At 40.5% G+C, this 19899-nt stretch overlaps 1 protein-coding gene across 2 annotated transcripts in view; it reads right to left on the reverse strand.

Moving 5' to 3' along the window:
• Window positions 1–10649: 10649 nt before the first annotated feature.
• Acbd5 (acyl-CoA binding domain containing 5) overlaps window positions 10650–19899 on the reverse strand; it is a 35411-nt gene continuing 26161 nt past the window's right edge. For both annotated transcript variants that reach the window (XM_051151218.1, XM_051151217.1), the window contains 3 exons: window positions 16681–16880; window positions 11164–11205; window positions 10650–10782 (listed from right to left, as the gene is read on the reverse strand). In XM_051151218.1, the coding sequence (XP_051007175.1) occupies window positions 10669–10782; window positions 11164–11205; window positions 16681–16880 (356 nt within the window). In that variant the 3' untranslated portion in view covers window positions 10650–10668. The remainder of the gene's footprint in view (window positions 10783–11163; window positions 11206–16680; window positions 16881–19899) is intronic.

Consider the following 19899-nt stretch of genomic DNA (forward strand, 5'->3'; position numbering starts at 1 on the left):
CCTAAGTTCAGTCTCCAGAACCACACAGTAGGAAGAGAGGACTGTGAATGTTTTTTGACTGATTCTCCTCTTCCCTGCGAGGCTGATGGCCCCCAGCCCACTGAGGCAAGAGAAGACGAGGCGCAGGGCTTGGAAGACCGTAAGCACCATGGAGATCAAACACTCTGGGAACCACTCCAGGAACTAGGTCAATATTACTCAGGGAGAACAAAGGTTATGTAGCCCTTGGGGAGTGGGTGGGGGCTTCCAGGATAGGTTTTCATAATTTGCTGAAACCATGCACTTTAAGGATGCTTGCTTTACATTTGGCAGCATGCTCCTTTCATATGAACAGAAACACAGTACCTAATTATCCTAGGCGCACACAGTGGGGAGAGCTAGCAGGGAGCTGTGTCGAGGGCCATATATCAAGTGTGGTTAGCAGCATCCATGCCTAAAGACTCTGTCCCAGTAGAGTCTGGCAGAGAGCTGGAGGCCCTGCTGGGGAGAGGGAGTCCTGCACCTAACACCAAGCTCGGAATGGCTATCTAGACCAGGAGCACTGCAACCTCAAACAGGAGGGTCCTTCCAACATTTGACCTCCATACGTGTGCTGTGACATGGGCACACGCGCTCTCAAAAACACTCAAACCTGAAACATTACTGCACTGGACTTAGATCTTGTCTTAGGGTTTCTGTGGCTGTGGTGAAACAACATGACAAAAAAGCACGCTGTGGAAGAAAGGTTTTATTCAGCTTATGCTTCTTCATCAAAGGAGATCGGGACAGGAACTCAAACAGGGCAGGAACCTGGAGGCAGGAGCTGATGCTGAGGCCACAGACAAGTGCTGCTTACTGGCTTGCTTCACATGGCTTGTTCAGCCAGCTTTCTTATAGAAGCTATGCCCACAGACCCAGGGATAGCACCATCCACAATGGGCTGGACCCTCTCCCTTAATTACTAATTAAGAAAATGCCTTACCTGATGATGTAGGACTGGGAGAGCGGGCCCTGCCCTGAGGACACAGGAGCGGGAGTGTGGGCCCTGCCCTGAGGACACCAGAAGAGTGGGCCCTGCCCTGATGACATGGGAGGGGACCTTATCTGGGACTCTGAGTCCACCTTACCCCAACATCTACCCCATGTATGACCCGCTGAAACACATGAAGGGGCCGGACCTGCAGATTCAAAGGCTAAGAATCTCCTTGGCACATGGCAACAACAGGATATCTGACAGTAGTCCCACTGAGGATCTGGTAATGATAGGGTAGGCCTCCAACCAGACCCATGACTCATAGCAATGAACATTTGAAAGTAAACATATGTGGACAAAAGGCTATACTGCGTGATACACTACAGCTTCTGTGACAAGATTTTTTGTCTGTTTGGTTTATTTTACTGGAGGGAGGAGAGGGATTTTGGTGCATGATGTGTAAATCATAGGCATTCGATAAAAGTAAAAAAAGAAAATGCCTTACAACCAGATCTTATAGAGATATTTTCTCAATTAAGGTCCCCTCTTTTGAGATAATTCTAGCCTGTGTCATGTTTGAGATAAAACTAGATAGCACAGCCCTTGAGTAGAAAATTACAGTTTGCTATCACAGACATGGCATGTGCAGCTACAGTCACCTGATAGTCTGCCACCAGGTAAGGCACTGTTTTGTGATAGTATTTGTTAGAAATAAATGATTTATTGCCTAAAAGTATACCTGTCAAAAACTGTACATTCAGACACTTGTTAAAGAAAAACCAAAACAAAGAGATGAACAATCTTGGTTGTTCCCCCATGAAATCAACCTATGTGAAAAAATAGAACGTCGCCACCTCTTTGGTATAAACATTGTGTGGGCTTAAGGCAGTTTGAAATAGCAGACACTAAGAAATCATTTCTGTCGGTGAGGACGGCTCTAGTGTGAGGCAGGAGACGACACCGGAGTCTAAGCAAACCTCACTCTGCACCTTTACACTCCCAGCCTCACACCTGGGGAAGCCTAAAATGACTTCTTTGTCCTTTGTAGGCAGAGGCAAGAGGATTGCTTCGAGTCTGAGCTACACAGTAAAACCTTATCTAGTTTTTTTTTAACTGTATTACTAATATCAATCAGATGACAAATGAGTTAAATTGCATACACTTCTGAAATTGTTATCAAATTACGTATAAAAAAATGACTTTAGTCTCATGACCTCCTTTTGCATGGCACTGGGAACTGAACCTTGGGACCTCACGTGCTTGGCATATGTAAGAGTTCTATCTCCTGCCATTCAGGATTACTTTACATGAAAAACTATTCTCATTTTAGCTTTGTACACAATCAATACAGTTAGCAAGTAATAAAAAACCATTTCATTTCTCATTAACCTTTTATTTTTTAACTTAGTTTTACAATAAACAGAAAAGCTGATCATTAAAAAAATACCGTACTGTAGATTTTTAAAATGAGGTTCATGTTTTAAAGCATTACCACTATACCCTATAATTACATCTTTTATATACAAGAACTGTTTGCAAAGTGCTTTTCAAACTATAAAGTAATTCTGGTATAAGATACAAATGGTTACAATTTATACAACATACAAACTCCCTCCCTACCCTTTAGGAGTTAGTTGCTCTTGACTACTTGCAATGCATCACAACTGGCCACATCCTTGATTTGCATTTTATTTATATAAGAAAAAAGCCATCATTTTGTGATACCAACTTGTTTTCTAATTTTTTTTTTTTTTTTTAAAGTCTCTTCCTTCTAAAAAGTAGAAGAAATATTTGGGTTTTTTTTAATCTTAAGCAAATGCCAGATCAACAAATTGTGATACACAATTTAAAAACTAAATTACAGTTTAGATTTTTTTTGTAAAGTCTGGGACAAGCAAATTATGTTCTCATATTCTTTTCTTCAAAAAGCAACCCTATATAATGGAGATGGATTCTTTCCCTCTTACTGAAAATATTCAGTACCTAATGCTAATCCCCCCAACATCATACATATCAAGAATGCATTAAAACGGTTTACTGTACAAAGCCAGCCATGATGGTCCATGCCTGTGGTCCCAGTTTAGCTATATAGTGAACTGGAAGCTGGCGGAGCTACTGAGCCTCTGTCTCAAAAGGAAAAGCATTTATTATAGTTTTTAAGTTAAATCTTCAAAGCATAAGGTCAGTGATTGGGCACAGCTTTGGGAAAGTACACAAGAAGGATTATCTTTCAAATACTCTTCTGGGATCTAAATTAATCTTTCTTTTGTTTTAATGGCTAGAAGGAACCTAAGTTCCATTTTAGCTAAGCATTTCTTAATTATGTGGATGCAGAGACCTGTAGACTTAGGTCCTTCTGATACCCTTGTGAAGTAGAGCCCAAAGGAAGAACTGAGGCACTAAGAGGTTAAGAATCCAGACTATCAATTACCACTTGCAGAAAAAGGGATTTTCATGCATTTCTTACCTTAGTAAAAACAGTATAAATAAGTTTTCATTTTATTGCAAAGCACCCTATGGAGCAGACAGTAGATATCCTCACTTAAAGAAAAATGGTTACAAAGGATTAAGTGTGTATGATTGAACTAAAATCCAACTAGTCATCTTTGTAGACTCAGATACACTTCTACACCTACATTAGGCCTATTCATCCTTTCCATCATCAAGGTAAGTCTGTTCAGTGAATCACTTCTAAAAAGTAAGCATAGCACAAAGGGCAATGCTTTTCTAAGTTGTGAACGCCCGCAACTTCTGTGTAGACCACACAGAATGTAAATGGCTCTTCCATGGGTTTTCTGCTACTTGGCTGACAGTTCAGTGACCTATACAGAATTGATTTGCCTCATTTAAAATGCACCCTTGCTTTGCATTCTTTCTTGTATTTAGTTTAGGAAAGCAAAAAATATAAATTTTATCTCATTATCGTAATTATGCCTTAGAAAAGCAGCTTATATTTCTTATGGGAGAAAATCAGGTAAACATGTTACTGAATGATAATAACTTAATTTCCTTCGAGCTTAAAAAGAGTAAGTCTATGAATGCTACTTAAAACCTAGTTGAGATTGATTTTTCAAGTATCAGCAATATTAGTCCTTAAATGTTATCATTTGTGTAGTGCAAAGAATATATATGTATATAAACCAAATTACTGGACAAAAAGAGAAATGTAACCATCACAAACTGAGATTTTCTTGTGAATTCCACAATCCAATTCATTTCTTAAGTCTTCCAGGCCCAGCAGTCTTCTTGAGTAAAATGCCATTTTCCTCAGTTTAGTTTTCTTTAAAAAAAAAAAAGTAAAAACCAATTTGTTATAAGTATAAATGAAACCTGAATGTGAAGCACATTCATACCAAAGAATCTTCTGGATAATAACACAATGTTCAAATTCAAGATAAAACTACAAATGAGCATTATAAAGTTACTTCATGTGACTTAGCTTAGTAGGAAAGATGAAATTGCAGGTACTGAAATTATCAGTTTTCTGTGTATTTACTACTAATTTATTGCTATTATATAATAGCCATCAAGAATTTTTAATTATTTCAATTTATGTTTCTCCTTTTACCTTCTAATTCTCATACTTTTCTAAGATTCAGAGATTAAATAAAGCAGGTTCCTAACTCAGTTCAGTGACTGGAAGGTAGGGAGGCAGGGGTACAACGTAAAAGCATACACCTCAAAACATGGATATAAATGTGACAGGTTTAATGAAAGTAGAGTGAGCTACCAGATAAGGGTAGTCTTGCTAGTTCAGAGCACAACCAACAATACATGACTTGCAAAAGACTCCACTGCTGGAAAGAATATATAGCAGACTCAGGATGCCAGACACCTGAAATTCTCATGATGGATTCATTCCTCCCTCTAGACATCCTCTTATGATGTAACTCATTGCCAGAATAATATTTACTTTTTTAATATGTGTTAAAGGGGAGGAGGGCGTGTGCACATGATTTAAGGTGTACACAGAGGCCAGAAGAAGACAGCAGATGCCCTGGAGTTAGAGACCGTTGTGAGTCACCAGCATGGGTGCTGGGAACCAAACTAGTGTCCTGGTAGAATGTCTATGTGCTCTCAATGGCTGAACCATCTCTCCAGCCTCAAGGTGGGATTTTTTTTAAACACTCAGATCATTCCTTACGTTCTGCTGAAAACCTCTTACATGCATTTCCTTGGCATGAGTGACATTTTAAATAATCAGATTTTAAGCAAAAGGGGAATCTCTGCATCAGGAACAAAATTGCCACGGAAGAAGAAGAAGAACATTGAAATGCCAGACAAAGAGATGTAGGTGGTTCTGAAGATAACTGCATGCAAAGGTGTGACAGAAATGTTCACTGTAGGGTATCCGCACAGCTCACACTTATCAAAGACCAAAGGACCACATGATGCAGATTGCTACCCAAGGTCCTTTACAAAGCCAACAACTTAGTTCCTGAACTCCAAATCTTCCAATGTGTCAATAAATATCAGTCAAGATCTTCAAAACTTCAGAGTGTTTTTCAGTGTTTAATGGAGCCTATTGAAAGACCGCTTTTTCCTAGCAGAGACTGAGCTGAATACCGAGGAGCCATGTCACACAAGAACTCTGCAAATGCTCTTTACATGACATGCGAGAAGTGACAGCACGTGAAAGCTTAGAAGTTATACTCGTCTACTGAACAAGCAAAGCAGCAAATCACAACCCAAGACCTGGACACCTGTCTTCTTTAATATATTCTGTTATAAACTAGAGTCACCATTCCTTTAACTATGAGATTAACAATTACCAGATTGAGCCTGCGGTAAAATGCAGGCCATGCCTACCAGAAAACCATCAGGCTGCCCACAGACCTCTCTCTGTGTCCCCCAGTCTCATCCCTAGCACTGCAACAGACACTGGCTGCAGCCTTCCCTCACCCTTCCCAATCTGTGGATCCCCCCACACCATCCTTTCCTAATCTCTCTCCACTACTTGTCACTATGTCCCAGGCCCCAACTCGATTAGGCACCTCCTGCTAGTCCAATAGCAGCTCCTCTCAGGACAAGTAGGCTAAAGGCAGAGCCACACCTAATGCTCCTGAGACCCGATCCCCCAGATCTCATCCCTAACACTGTAGCTAGAAACCTGCCTTGGTCTCCCTTCCTCTCTCACAACCTCAACCGATCACAAAGACCTCCAACCTTCCTTCCCCCAACTCATCTCAATTACAAAGGCTCCAACTCAGACAGGCATTCCCTGTGAACACACCAGCTGAACAGGCAATGCACAGCCATTATGCTATCTGAAAATCCAGAGGAAATAAAAACAAAAGGCCCATCTAATAATGACAAATCCAAAAATCAGCACCTAGGTCTTTTTACACCAGATGCCAGCACAAAAACTAACAACAGCCAAGGCAATATGTTCCTACGAGAGCCCAGCTATCCTACCATAACATGCCCTGAATATTCCAACAGAGCTAAAGCATAAGAAAAGGACCTTGAAACCAACTATATGGAGATGATAGAGGTCCTTAAAGAAACCCAGGAAAACACAATTGGAAGAAGTGAATAAACCCCTTAAAGAAAGCCAACAAAACACAAACAGTTGAAGGAAACAAGTGCAACTGTTCAAGACATGAAAACAGAAATAGAAGCAATAAAGAAAGAATTCTGGAAAAGAAAAATTTAGGAATTCAAACATGAATTACAGAGGCAAGCCTCACCAACAGAATATAATAGATAGAAGAAAGAATCTCAGGCATTGAAGATACTATAGAAGAAATGGAAAGATGGGCGCGGTATCGCACGCCTGTAATCCCAGCACTGGGAGCCAGAAGCAGGCAGATCTCTGTGAGTTTGAGGCCAGCCTGGACTACAAAGAGAGGCCAGGATAGCCAAGACTACACAGAGAAACCCTGTCTCAAAAAACAAAAACAAAAAACACATGGATACATTGATCAAAGAAATTGTTAAATGAAAAGACCAAACCTAAGAATAACAGGAATAGAGGAAAGAGAAGGAACCCAGCTCAAAGACTCAGAAAATGTTTTCAACAAAAATCATAGAAGAAATTTTTCCTAACCAAAGATGATGTCTATAAAAGTACAAGAAGTACACAGAGCAAACGACCAGAAAAGAAAGTCCTCTCACCACATAATAATCAAAACACTAAACACAGAGAACAAAGAAAGAATATTAAAAGCTGCAAGGGGAAAAAGGCCATGTGACATATAAAAGCAGACATATTAGAATTATACCTGATTTCTTAATAGTGACTCTAAAACCCGGGGAGGCCTGGATAAGTTATGCTGTAGACTCGTAAGCAACCACAGATGCCACCTCAGATTACTATACCAAGCAAAATTCAATCACCATTGAAGAAGAAAATAAGATTCCATGAAAATCAGAATTTTTGTTTGTTTGTTTGTTTTGTTTTGTTTTTCGAGACAGGGTTTCTCTGTGTAGCCTTGGCCATCCTGGACTCAGAAAATCAGAATTTTAACAATATCTATCTACAAATTCAGCCCTACAGAAGATGCTAGAAAGAGAACTCCAAACTAAGGAGTTCATTTGCTGAAAACAAAGCAATGAAGTAACTGCACACTAGTAAAATCAAAAGAAGGCAAACACACAAAACAACAACAAAAACAACCACCACCACCCACAACAACAACAAAATAAGAGGAATCTACAATCATTGGTTACTGAGATCACTCGTTGTCAATGGTCTCAATTACCAAGTAGAAAGACACAGAGTAGCAGAATGAATTTGAAAACAGGACCCATCCTTCTACTGAATGTAAGAAATGTACCTTAACATCTAAGACAGACATTACCTCAGAGTAAAGGGTTGGAAAAAGATATGCAAAGCAAACGGACCAAAGGAGCAAGTGGGTAGAGCCATTTTAAAATTTAACAAAATAGACTTCAAACCAAAACTAGTTAGAAGAGAAGATAAAGGACATCACATACTCATCAAAGGAAAAAATACACCAAGATGACATTTCAATTCTTAACATCTATGCCCCAAATACAAGGGCACTCACATTTGTTTAAAAAAATAAAAATAAGAATGAAACAAACAAACAAACCCTCCAGCTTAAATCACATATTGATCCTCACATACTTACAGTGGGAGACTTCAATACCCTATTCTCACCAATGGACAGGTCACCCAGAAAAAAACTAAACAGAGAAATAATAGATGTTATAAACCAAGTGGACCTAACAGATACTGACAGAGCATTTTACCCAAACACAAAAGAATGGCCTTCTTCTCAGCACCTCACAAAACTTCCTGCAAAATTGACCACATACTCAGATATCAAACAAGTCTCAACAGATTATTAAAAAAAAAAAAAAAAAAAAAAACTGAAATAGCTCCCTGCTTTTTATCAAAGCACCACAGAGTAAAGCTGAATATTAACAATAATAGAAACAGAAACAGTAGAAAACTTACAAACTTGTGGAAACCTAACAACTCTACTCAATGAAAAATGGGTCAAGACAGAACAAAAGAAATTAAACATTTTCTAGAAATCAATGAAATGAAGGCACAACATACCAAACTTATGGGACACAATGAAAGCATTGCTAAAAAGCAAGTCCACAGCACTAAGTGCTTGCAAAGAAAAAAAACTGGAGAGATCTCATACTAGCAACTTAGCACACCTGAAAGCTCTAGAACAAAAAGTAACCACACCCAAGATTAGACTGAAAAAAACAATCAAACTGAGGGCTGCAACCAGTGAAATAAAAGCAAAGATAACAGTAGAAATGAAACCAAGAGTTGGTTCTTTGCGACAATCAACTGGATCGTGGGTCTGTAGTGAAGGGGGTTGGAGGAAACGGGAGGATCAGAGAGAAGGGAAACTATGACAGGATATAATATATGAAAAAAGAATATTTTCAATAAAAGAAAAAATACCCAAATCCTCTCAAGCCTAAAAATAATTTCCTAATCAACCTGCCTCCCACCCAGAATCATCTGCCATATACATAAGCCAAGTGTTTAAACATACCTCACTAACATGCACTGTACTGAACAGTCTGCATTGGAAAGATCACTTAACAGTGAAAAACTCAATAATACAACACAGACCTTTGTTATTGTTTCTCTGTCTCTGAACAACTGAAAGGTTACTCAAAAGAAACAGTAAGCCTCCATTACTAGACTTCTGTTAGCAATTTTCTAAAAAATAATCCAATTTTCAAAGGGGTGTGATGGTGCAGGCCTATAATCCAGCATTTGGGAGGCTAAGGCAGGGTACCAATGCAAGTTCAAAGACAGCCTAAGCTAAGACTGAAAGAATAAAGAACAAAAGAAAACAATTTTTCTTCCTTTTTTTTTTTTTTTTTTTTTAAGGATAGGGCTTCACTATGTAACTGTCTAGCCTGGAACTCTTGCTCCTCCTATCTCCGACCCACAAGTGCTGAGATTATAGGCATGGGTTATCATGCCTAGATAAGTCACTAGATTTTACTCCTTTGTGGTGTGATAAGCTGCTTCAATCTTAAATAAAAAACAAATTATTATGGTTTTATGCCAAATTTCTCAACCACTTTCATTTTATGTATTTTGTATATATGTGTGTGTACATGTTTGGGGGCTGCGTGTGTTTGCATGTGCAGGTGCGTGTGTGTGTGCTGAATACATGTAAAAGCCATACGTCAACAAGGCTCTTTAAGGCATCATTCCTTAGAGCAGCAATGCTGTGACAGGCTGAGAACTGCTGCCTCAGGGATATCATGTTTTAGAACAGTGGTTCTCAACCTTTGGGTTGTGACCCCTTTGAGCATCAATTAACCTTTTCATGGGGTCGCCTATGTCCATTGGAGAATACAGATACTTACATTACGATTTATAACAGCAGAAAATTACAGTTTAAAGTAGTAACAAAAATATGTTATGGCTGGAAGTCACCACAACATGAGGACCTGTATTTAAGGGTCACGGCATTAAGAGGGTTGAAGAACACTGTTCTAGAGGCAAACAGGGAAACTCTAGTGGGCCAGGCTGGCTGGCCCCTTCCTTCTCAGTACATATCAGCCTCTTAGCACTGGTTACTATAAGCATGCCCAGCCATGCCCAGCTCTGTTCTGTAGAAACTGAAAATCAAACTGAGATCCCTTATGCTTGCTGTGCAACTTAGCTATCTCCATAGCCCTAACTGCTGGCTTTCTACAGAAGAAACACAAAGAAGTTTGACAGATTAGAAGGCACATCTCAGTGGTAGGCTGTCTGCCTAGTACAAAGCCCTGGACACCTAATATACATCAAATAAAATAAAAGTAATAAAAAAAAAAAGAAGGGGGTTGAAACTCCCCTAAATTGTAAGTTAGAGTTTGTATCTTCAAAGAGCACACACATCAACAGATTTTAAAGGGACTGGCACTACCAAGACAATGCTGCTTCAGAGTTGTAGTAAAGCTGTTTCTAAATAAACAGCCTTTAAGAGTGTGGTATTTTCATTAGTGATAACGCTTAAAAAGCATACAGTTAGCTATGTCATGTTACATAAATTAAAAGCATATATATCTATCACATATTTGAGTTAAAAATTATCTTTTCCAAGTACCCAGAAGTCCGCAGATACCTTTTCCAAGGTAGTTTTAGTCTCAGGATCAGCAGATGTTCAGAATGGCAATGCATCTATAAAATGGGCCTAATCGCCTTAATTACCACCGCAGGTTATAGCCACTACACATTACAGGGGTTCATGCACTGTTTCAATTACAAAACTAGAGTATTACCTTCTCCTTCTTTGATAATATAAATGCACCAACCACTGGGCAATGAAAGGCCATATAATAGCAAAAGTTAATGCACCAGGAGACATCTCAAAGGGCCACCAAGATGGTCTCTGAGAAAATAAAAAAAAAAAAGCTTGTCATTTAACTCATAAATACTGCAGAAAGAGACTTGAAGACATCCTTAATATGTACTTCAAAAAACTTAAAACTAATAACAAATCTCTCCTCTGATAAATTATTCTGTGCTCAGTAAGCAGGCTTCTAAGACTTAAGTAAACACATCCAATTTTTGTATTGTAAGAAATAAGTTTATTATAGAAAAAAGTAAAGCACTCTCAAGGGAAAGAGTGGGCAACAACCAAATGAGTCACTATATATATTTTTTTCTAAATATATTTTTATCTTCAATGCTCTAAAGGGTAGATTTCATATTTAATGACTTAAGTATCTTATAAAATGTAAATGTCTTATAATTTATTTTAAACTCTTACCTGTGAGGAGGGCTGATTACTTGTCTGCAATGATAATTTCGCCTTTAAATACAAATGAAAAGTAATAACTTTGACAGAATGAAAAAAAGTCTGTAATTTTGGGTTTTCTTTGTTTCTTTGTTTCTGTCTTGAGAAAGGGTCTCTAGCCCAGGCTGGCCCTACACCATCCAATGTAACTTAGCCCAGGCTGGCCCTACACCTTCCAATGTAACTTAGCCCAGGCTGGAGCTACACCTTCCAATGTAACTTAGCCCAGGCTGGCCCTACACCTTCCAATGTAACTTATCCCAGGTTGGCCCTACACCTTCCAATGTAACTTAGCCCAGGCTGGCCCTACACCTTCCAATGTAACTTAGCCCAGGCTGGCCCTACACCTTCCAATGTAACTTAGCCCAGGCTGGCCCTACACCTTCCAATGTAACTTAGCCCAGGCTGGCCCTACACCTTCCAATGTAATTTAGCCCAGGCTGGCTCTACACCTTCCAATGTAACTGTATGTGAACTTCTAGTCCTCCCTGCTTCCACCTCCTAATCTCCCTAATAACGAGATTACAGGTATGAGCCACCCTGTATTGTCCCCTCACACCACACACACCACACCACACACACACACACACACACACACACACACACACACACACCACCCATACACCTGCACAAATGCACACCACCCATACACCTGCACACATGCACACCACATACACACACACACACAAACACACACATCACACCACACATATCCACATGCACACCTGCACAACACACACACACACACACACACACACACACACACACACCCCTGGTTTATGCAGTATTGGTAATCAAACCCCAGGGCTTCATGCATGCTAGGCAAGCACTCTACCAAAAAGGCTATAGCCATAGCCCTATACAACATTTTTTCTAGCTCCAATTTTTTTTAGTAAACAGAATAAGTAGCTTGTTCTCTCTTTTTATACTAAATTTTGATTATACTAACACCCACACTGACCACAGGGGTGTGTGTGGTGTGTGTGTGGGTGTGTGGGAAGAACACAGGGCGGCTCATACCTGTAATCTCAGTATTAGGGAGGGTGGCGGCAGAGGGGATTTATATTCAGTTATATTGAGAGTTTGCGGGGCCAGTGTGGTCCCTAAATCTGTAAGGTATGCAAATACCTTATATTGTTTATATAGCTCAAATTACATGAAATTAAAAAATAAAACCTGAAATCAATGTCCAAGATACAGTTCAACTAGTAGAGTTTTTACCAATAATGCACAAATCAGCCATGAATGGTGGTGCATGCCTGTAATCCCAGAACTCAGGGAGGCAGAGGCAGGAAGATCTCTGAGAGTTCAAGGCCAGCCTCCTCTACAAAGCCAATCCAGGACAGCCAAGGCTAGGCTACACAGAGAAACCCTGTCTCAAAAACAAAACAAACAACAAAAAGAATACATGATTCACTTGTATTTAATCCCCAGAGTTACAGGTCCCACTGCAATCTTTACACTCAGGAGATGAAGACTGGAGGATTAAATGCGTAAGGCCATCCTTGACTACACTGAGGTTAACATGGGATACACGAGACAACATTTCTAAATTATTTTTTAGGTTGCTGTTTACTGTTCCCACGATTGTGTTATATATAATGCCAAATGCTGCTTCTAGTCTTATCACATCTTCAGCTTTGCCTGCTCTAGTTGCCATATAAGCCATCCATCTGCAAACGGGTTTGAGAACTGCAGCCTTGTCATTAGTCAAATGGCTATAAACAATATGCATGCTTTCTTTGAGAACCCACAACATGTAACATGAGAAATGAACTATATTCTATGTCATTAAGAGCTCTGATCTAAATTAGGCAAAAACTTTTCAGCTAATTTTGAAAATTGACATTTCAATTCGGCTCATTTAAAAAACCAGTTTACTTACACTATATACTAAAAACATACATGTTACTCCACTTTCTCTGTTTACTATAGTTTTAGAGAAATAGAATGATCAATGAGATCATTCAAGAGAAGATACCACACACTTTGGTTGCAGGATAGTGAGAAATTAATCTGAAAATGACCTGGAAACTTCTTCCCTGTTAGGTAGCTTTCATAGTGCCAGAATGTGCTATGCCAGGCCCGGAGGGGGGCGGCGCGGGGGGGAGACATCAACACTGGGCCCTGTGTACATGATACTGTCATGACAGGCGAGACCTAACCTCTGGTGCAGTCGTGGCATAACTGCTACAGGGTAACCAACCACTTTCTGTTACACAAGGAGGCTAATTTATATCTGATACTATAAACCCGGCCAAAAGCCCATGGTTGGAAAGGTCACAGACCTAGGGAGGAACACAGTGCTGTTGTTTTGCTAAATGGACATATTCAAATTACTTGTAAATATTTGTTTCCTACATAAATTAGTGTTATTCCCAATCTTAGCTAGAAAAACTTCCTCTATGGTAATGTGCAGTTGACGAACTGTTCAAATTACTTAGAATAATACGGCCCTACACGGCACTTCTACTACCAGCCCTTACTCTGAAGACTCAGGGAACAGCTCAGAAGGGATGAGTAAGAGAACAGAAGGCCATGGGGAAGAACACTGCTGTCTTCAAAATGCGGCTTGACTGTTGCACTCATGAACTCGCAGCAACAATGGTTGTTACATGCTCAATGTCTGAACAAGATCAAGCCGGCCAAAATTCTGGTATGAACGGGAGAGGTGGCTTTTGAGTCCTCATGCCACAGATGAGGAGCTTGGCAGATGATGGCTGCCTGGGGGTGGAGAGTCTTTTTTTTTTTTTTTTTTCCCTTTGAGGGTATAATGAGTAGAAAGTTGTCCACATGTTGGTGATGCTACTAACTCAACTCAGTAGGCTGTTTTACAAAGGAAAGAAGGCCACGGCACTGCTGAAGCAGCAGACAGAGCCAAGAAGAGGACACGTTTGGCGGCAGCTTAGACTACACCTCAAGGTATAATAGGAAAGGCCTCAGTCCCAGCACTCCAGCACTTCGGAGGCGGAGGCAGGTAGATTTCAGTGCGTTCAAAGCCAGCATGGTCTTCAGAGATAGTTCCAGGACAGCCAAGGCTACACAAAAAAAAATCCTGTTTTGAAACCACCACCACCACCCCAAAAAGAGAAAACACAAAGTATTGGGGGCAGGAGAGATGGTTCAGTGGTTAAGAACACTTTCTGCTTTTCCAGAGGCACTAAGTTCAGTTTCTGGCACCTATATCAGGTTTATTGATTAAAGGATAGCAATTTGTATAAGAAAAAGTCCAGCAAACTGGGATGTCTGGGTTCCTTCTGGGCTTTTGTAAGTGACCAAAGATAGTGTCTTTTCTTTTTCCTTTCTGTGGTGCTAGGATTTGGAGCCCTGTCCTTGAACATGCTTGGAAAACATTGTAACACCAAGCTACACCCTCAGTCTCTAGTTACTTTGTTTTCAAGGTTCAATTTTTTCCCTTTTATTGAAAATAAGATTGTTTTCTAACATAATATATCCTTATTACAGTTTCCCCTCCCCCTACTCCTCCGAGCTCCTCCCCACCCCCCCTCCCATCCAGACCCACCCCCTTCTATCTCATTAAAAAACAACAGGCTTCCAAGGCATCAAAATAAAATATAACAAAACAGAATATAATAAGAAAAACAAAACTATCCTATCAAAGTTGCATAAGACAAACAAATGAAAAAGAGAAGGCGCGAGAATTAGAGCCACTGTTCCACACTCTCAGGAGTATCAGGAGTTTAGCATCCCTGGACCTCATAGGGCCAAAAGACAGTGAAAGTCACACTCTACACTGATCTCTAGTTTTAAATTGTGGATAGTAAAACTAACCCTAAATAATTCAAACAAAAAATGTTTAACACAAGAATTTGTTGTTGCTGCTGCTTTGTTTCTGGCTGTCCTGGAACTCTCTATGCAGACCAGGCTGCCTCCCAAGTGCTGGGATTAAGGCATTTGCCACTCTGAGTGGCTGGGATTAAGGCATGTGCCACTCTGAGTGGCTGGGATTAAGGCATGTGCCACTCTGAGTGGCTGGGATTAAAGCATGTGCCACTCTGAGTGGCTGGGATTAAAGCATGTGCCACTCTGAGTGGCTGGGATTAAAGCATGTGCCACCCTGAGTGGCTGGGATTAAAGCATGTGCCACCCTGAGTGGCTGGGACTAAAGCATGTGCCACCCTGAGTGGCTGGGACTAAAGCATGTGCCACCCTGAGTGGCTGGGATTAAAGCATGTGCCACCCTGAGTGGCTGGGATTAAGGCATGTGCCACCCTGAGTGGCTGGGATTAAGGCATGTGCCACTCTGAGTGGCTGGGATTAAATCATGTGCCACCCTGAGTGGCTGGGATTAAAGCATGTGCCACCCTGAGTGGCTGGGATTAAAGCATGTGCCACCCTGAGTGGCTGGGACTAAAGCATGTGCCACCCTGAGTGGCTGGGACTAAAGCATGTGCCACCCTGAGTGGCTGGGATTAAAGCATGTGCCACCCTGAGTGGCTGGGATTAGGGCATGTGCCACCCTGAGTGACTGGGATTAAGGCATGTGCCACTCTGAGTGGCTGGGATTAAATCATGTGCCACCCTGAGTGGCTGGGATTAAAGCATGTGCCACCCTGAGTGGCTGGGATTAAAGCATGTGCCACTCTGAGTGGCTGGGATTAAAGCATGTGCCACTCTGAGTGGCTGGGATTAAAGCATGTGCCACTCTGAGTGGCTGGGATTAAAGCATGTGCCACTCTGAGTGGCTGGGATTAAAGCATGTGCCACTCTGAGTGGCTGGGATTAAAGCATGTGCCACTCTGAGTGGCTGGAATTAAAGCATGTGCCACCCTGAGTGGCTAAGGATGACTCTAATGACAACTAGTAGATGTTAGTAAAGATTTCCTTAATTAGTTCTTTAAACTTAGTGTATAGTAGAAATTTTTCTCCTAACATCAAGTGTCCAGTCCCTAACTTCAATGCACTAATTTTTTATTCTCTTCAGTGTGCAGATTGAGCCCAGGGCCTTCTAAATGCTAAACCATTCAACTCTTTCACTAGGGCCTGTGAACTGCTCAAATGCACACTCTAAACATTCTATTACTGTAAGGGGCACTCACCTTTTAGGCCAGCCTTTTCAAAATTAGGTTATTTTATTGTTAACAAAAATTAAAATCTGTAGGTCTAGTGTGGTGTCGCACACCTTTAATCCCAGCACTCGGGAGGCAGAGGCAGGCGGATCTCTGTGAGTTCGAAGCCAGCCTGATCTACAAAGAGTCCAGGACAGCCAGAGCTCTATGGAACAAAGAAACCCTGTCTCAAAAAAAATAAAATAAAATAAAATAAAATAAATAAATAAATAAAATAAAAAAGAAAGAAAGACATGACTTTTAAAGATTTTTTTAAAATTAAAATTTGTGCCAATTCGTGAAAAATGTGTATTTATGCAAATCTGAAATGTAAAAATGTATTTATGCAAATATCATCAATACAGATTCTATATTGCTCTACAGAATAAAAAAAGAAGATAAGAATAAGATAACTGCTTACCTGGGAAGCAGTTAGTGTCTCCAGCTTATGAAGTCTCTGAAGGACACTCTGCATGTCCTCTTGCAATCTAATGAGCACAAGAGCAATCTGCTCATTCAGGCTGCCTCTGGATCCGCGGTCTGAGCCCCAGCGTTCTCCATCACCTCCGCTGCCTACTTGCTGACCCTTCGTTCCTTCACTCATATGCGGCATTCTATGCCCTATTTTAAGAAAGTAAAGTAAAATAACTATAAATAAATGTTTCTTTCTTTCTTTTTTTTTTTTATTTTTAATTTTTTGGTTTTTTCAAGACAGGGTTTCTCTGTGTATCCTTGACTGTCCTGGACTCGTTTTGTAGACCAGGCTGGCCTCAAACTCACAGATATTCGCCTGCCTCTGCCTCCCTGAGTGCTGGGATTACAGGTGTGCATGACCATGCCTGGAAAATAAAGGTTTCTTTTTAAATAGAATTAGTGTATTATTCATTTTCCTTGTTAATTCCTTGATACGTAAGTGTACAAAGTATAGTAAAAGCAACAGGAAGCACATTAAGGTTAAAGAATAAATATAAGGGCTGGAGAGATGGATCAGAGGTTAAGAGCACTGGCTGCTCTTCCAGAGGTCCTGAGTTCAATTCCTAGCACCCACATGGCAACTCACAACTGTCTGTAACTCCAGTTCCAGAGGACTGTTCACAGACATACGTGCAGGCAAAACACCAATGCAAGTAAAATAAATAAATCATTTTTTTAAAAAAAGATGTAGTCTCATCTGAAAAAAATCAATATAAAACTTCTATTCTCTATCAGGGGAAAGATTGTATATAACTTACTAATCTATGACCATGTTTGTATAATCCATAAGGAAGATATATGTTCAGAGTACATGTTAAAAACCCTTTTACTGTGGCGCACTTGTCACTCCTACAGAGGACTGGAGTTTGTTTCCCAGCAGCTGCACGGTAGCTTGAAGTCATGTGTAACTCCAATTCCAGAGGATCTGACCCTCTCTTCTGGCCTCTGTGGGCACCAGCATGCACATGGTACACATAAACAATATGCAGGCAAAATTCACATATACAGAAAGTAAAATTTAAAATCTTTTTTAAAAAAATGTAAACCCTCCTTATTGTAATCAAAATTGATTTGAATTTAAAAAGAAAACATTAACTGTTGTTTTAAAGTATTAAACGTTACATTACAGGCTGTGGATGGCTCAGAGTTAAGAGTACAAACTGCACCAGGCATGGTGGCACACAACTTTCATCCCAGCAGGTGGCAGAGGCAGGTGGATCTCCCTGAGTTCGAGGCCAGCCTGTTCTACAGAGTTCCAGGATATCCAGAGCTACACAGAGAAACCGTGTCTTGAAAAACCAAAAAAAAAAAAAAAAAAGAAAGAAAGAAAGGGAAGGAAGGAAGGAAGAATTTTATTCTGGCTTCCAGTCAAGGCAAAGTCCATCACGGGAGGAATGGCACAGCAGTAGAAACATTGGGCTACTAGTCACAATGGACCTGGAGTTAGGAAGACGAGTGAGCTGAATGCCAGTGTTCGGCGCAACTCCTCCTGGGTATTGAATCTAGAACCCCAGTTTAAGAAACTCTTTTTATGGCTGGAGACATGGCTCAGAGGTTAAGAGCACTGACTATTCTTCCAAAGGTGGTGAGTTCAATTCCCAGTAACCACATGGTGGTTCAGAATCATCTACAGTAAGATCTGCTGCCCTCTTCTGGCGTGCAGGTGTACATACACACAGAATACTGTATTAATAATAAATAAATAAACCCTAAGAATATTTTAAAAAGAAAGAAAGTCTTCTTAGATCATTAGCGCAATCTAGACATCCCACATAAGTGTGCCCAGCAGCTGTATCCTAGGTGTGACTGTAAACCCTGCCAAGTTAACAAGCGATGTTAACCATCACGCCTCCTTTAGTCCAGACTCTAATATAATAACTGTTGGATCAAAAGACTTCAAAATAGAGTCGTTAAGGTTTTTAGTGTTGCCAACTTGTTTTTCTGAAGGCTAAAAAGATTTCTTGTTGTTCTTCTTGTGTTTGTCCTTTATCTGTGTTCTCCGTGTGTGTGTGTGTGTGTGTGTGTGTGTGTGTGTGTGTTGTGTTGCTGGGGCTTCAGTCTAGGCCCTCCCATACACAAGACAAGCGCTCTACCACTGAACTTCATCCCCAGCACAGCTAACACTTTTATTCCTGTGTATTCTTATAAAAAGAGTATTACAGACCTTTCCTGAAAACAGAAGCCGAATGGCTTTTCTTTGTTGCCCTTTCCACATTCTCTTGGTCAGCGGTATATGCAGATCAAGTATGAAAGCAAACCCCAGTTCACTTGAGCTCGGGATACAGTTCTGTTTATAGTGCAAAGAGCGAGCCAGGTAGGCCTATGCACATTCGATGAACTAAGTATCAGGATACCCAGCCCGCTCTCTCGTTCCCTCTCTACTATTCGCACTCATGTGTGAAAGTTTCTCCTGAATGTACAGACTCTACCTACACTGCTTCAGCATTACAGTGGCACGGGAGGGGACCCATATGATAATGTGGATTTTGCCTGAAGTACAGTATTCTTTTAAGATTTGTGCGAATGTGTGTGAAAGAGACAGACAAACAGAGACAGAATGTTTGTTTATGCACCACATGATACCTACAGAGCCAGAAAAGTGTGTTCAATTTCCAGAACAGGAGTTACAGACAGCTGTGAGCCCTGATATGGGTGCTGGAAACTGAACACACATCCTTTCCAAGATCAACAAATATTTTGCAGCACCAAGCCATCTCTCAGCCCCTAACATACAGTATTTTATTAAACAGGCTTTGTGGTGGCTGATTTTGCCCTAGAGAAGGAATATGCAAGTGTTGTGCGTACAGTGAAGACTGTTAGACTTCAATATCCACAATTTAAGGGATGTATTGGGACATACCCCTATGAAAATTGAGAAGTAGCCAGACTTTGTTCACATGATTATTTCTCAACCCTTCCTTTCCCTTTCATTTTTTGATCAATGGTGCGGACTGAACTCAAGCTCTGACTGAACTCTTGTTCTACACTACAATTCTATATATTCATGTTCTCTCGTTCTGTGTGTGTGTGTGTGTGTATGTGCGTGCACGTGCACGCACGCGTGTGCGTGCGTGTGCATGTGTGTGTCTTCTTTCAACAGTATCTTCACTTCTTACCATAAATAATTATAACAAATATATTTACTTTTTTCACACTCATATCTACT

Source organism: Acomys russatus, chromosome 9, assembly GCF_903995435.1.
Source record: "Acomys russatus chromosome 9, mAcoRus1.1, whole genome shotgun sequence".
Lineage (NCBI taxonomy): Eukaryota > Metazoa > Chordata > Mammalia > Rodentia > Muridae > Acomys > Acomys russatus.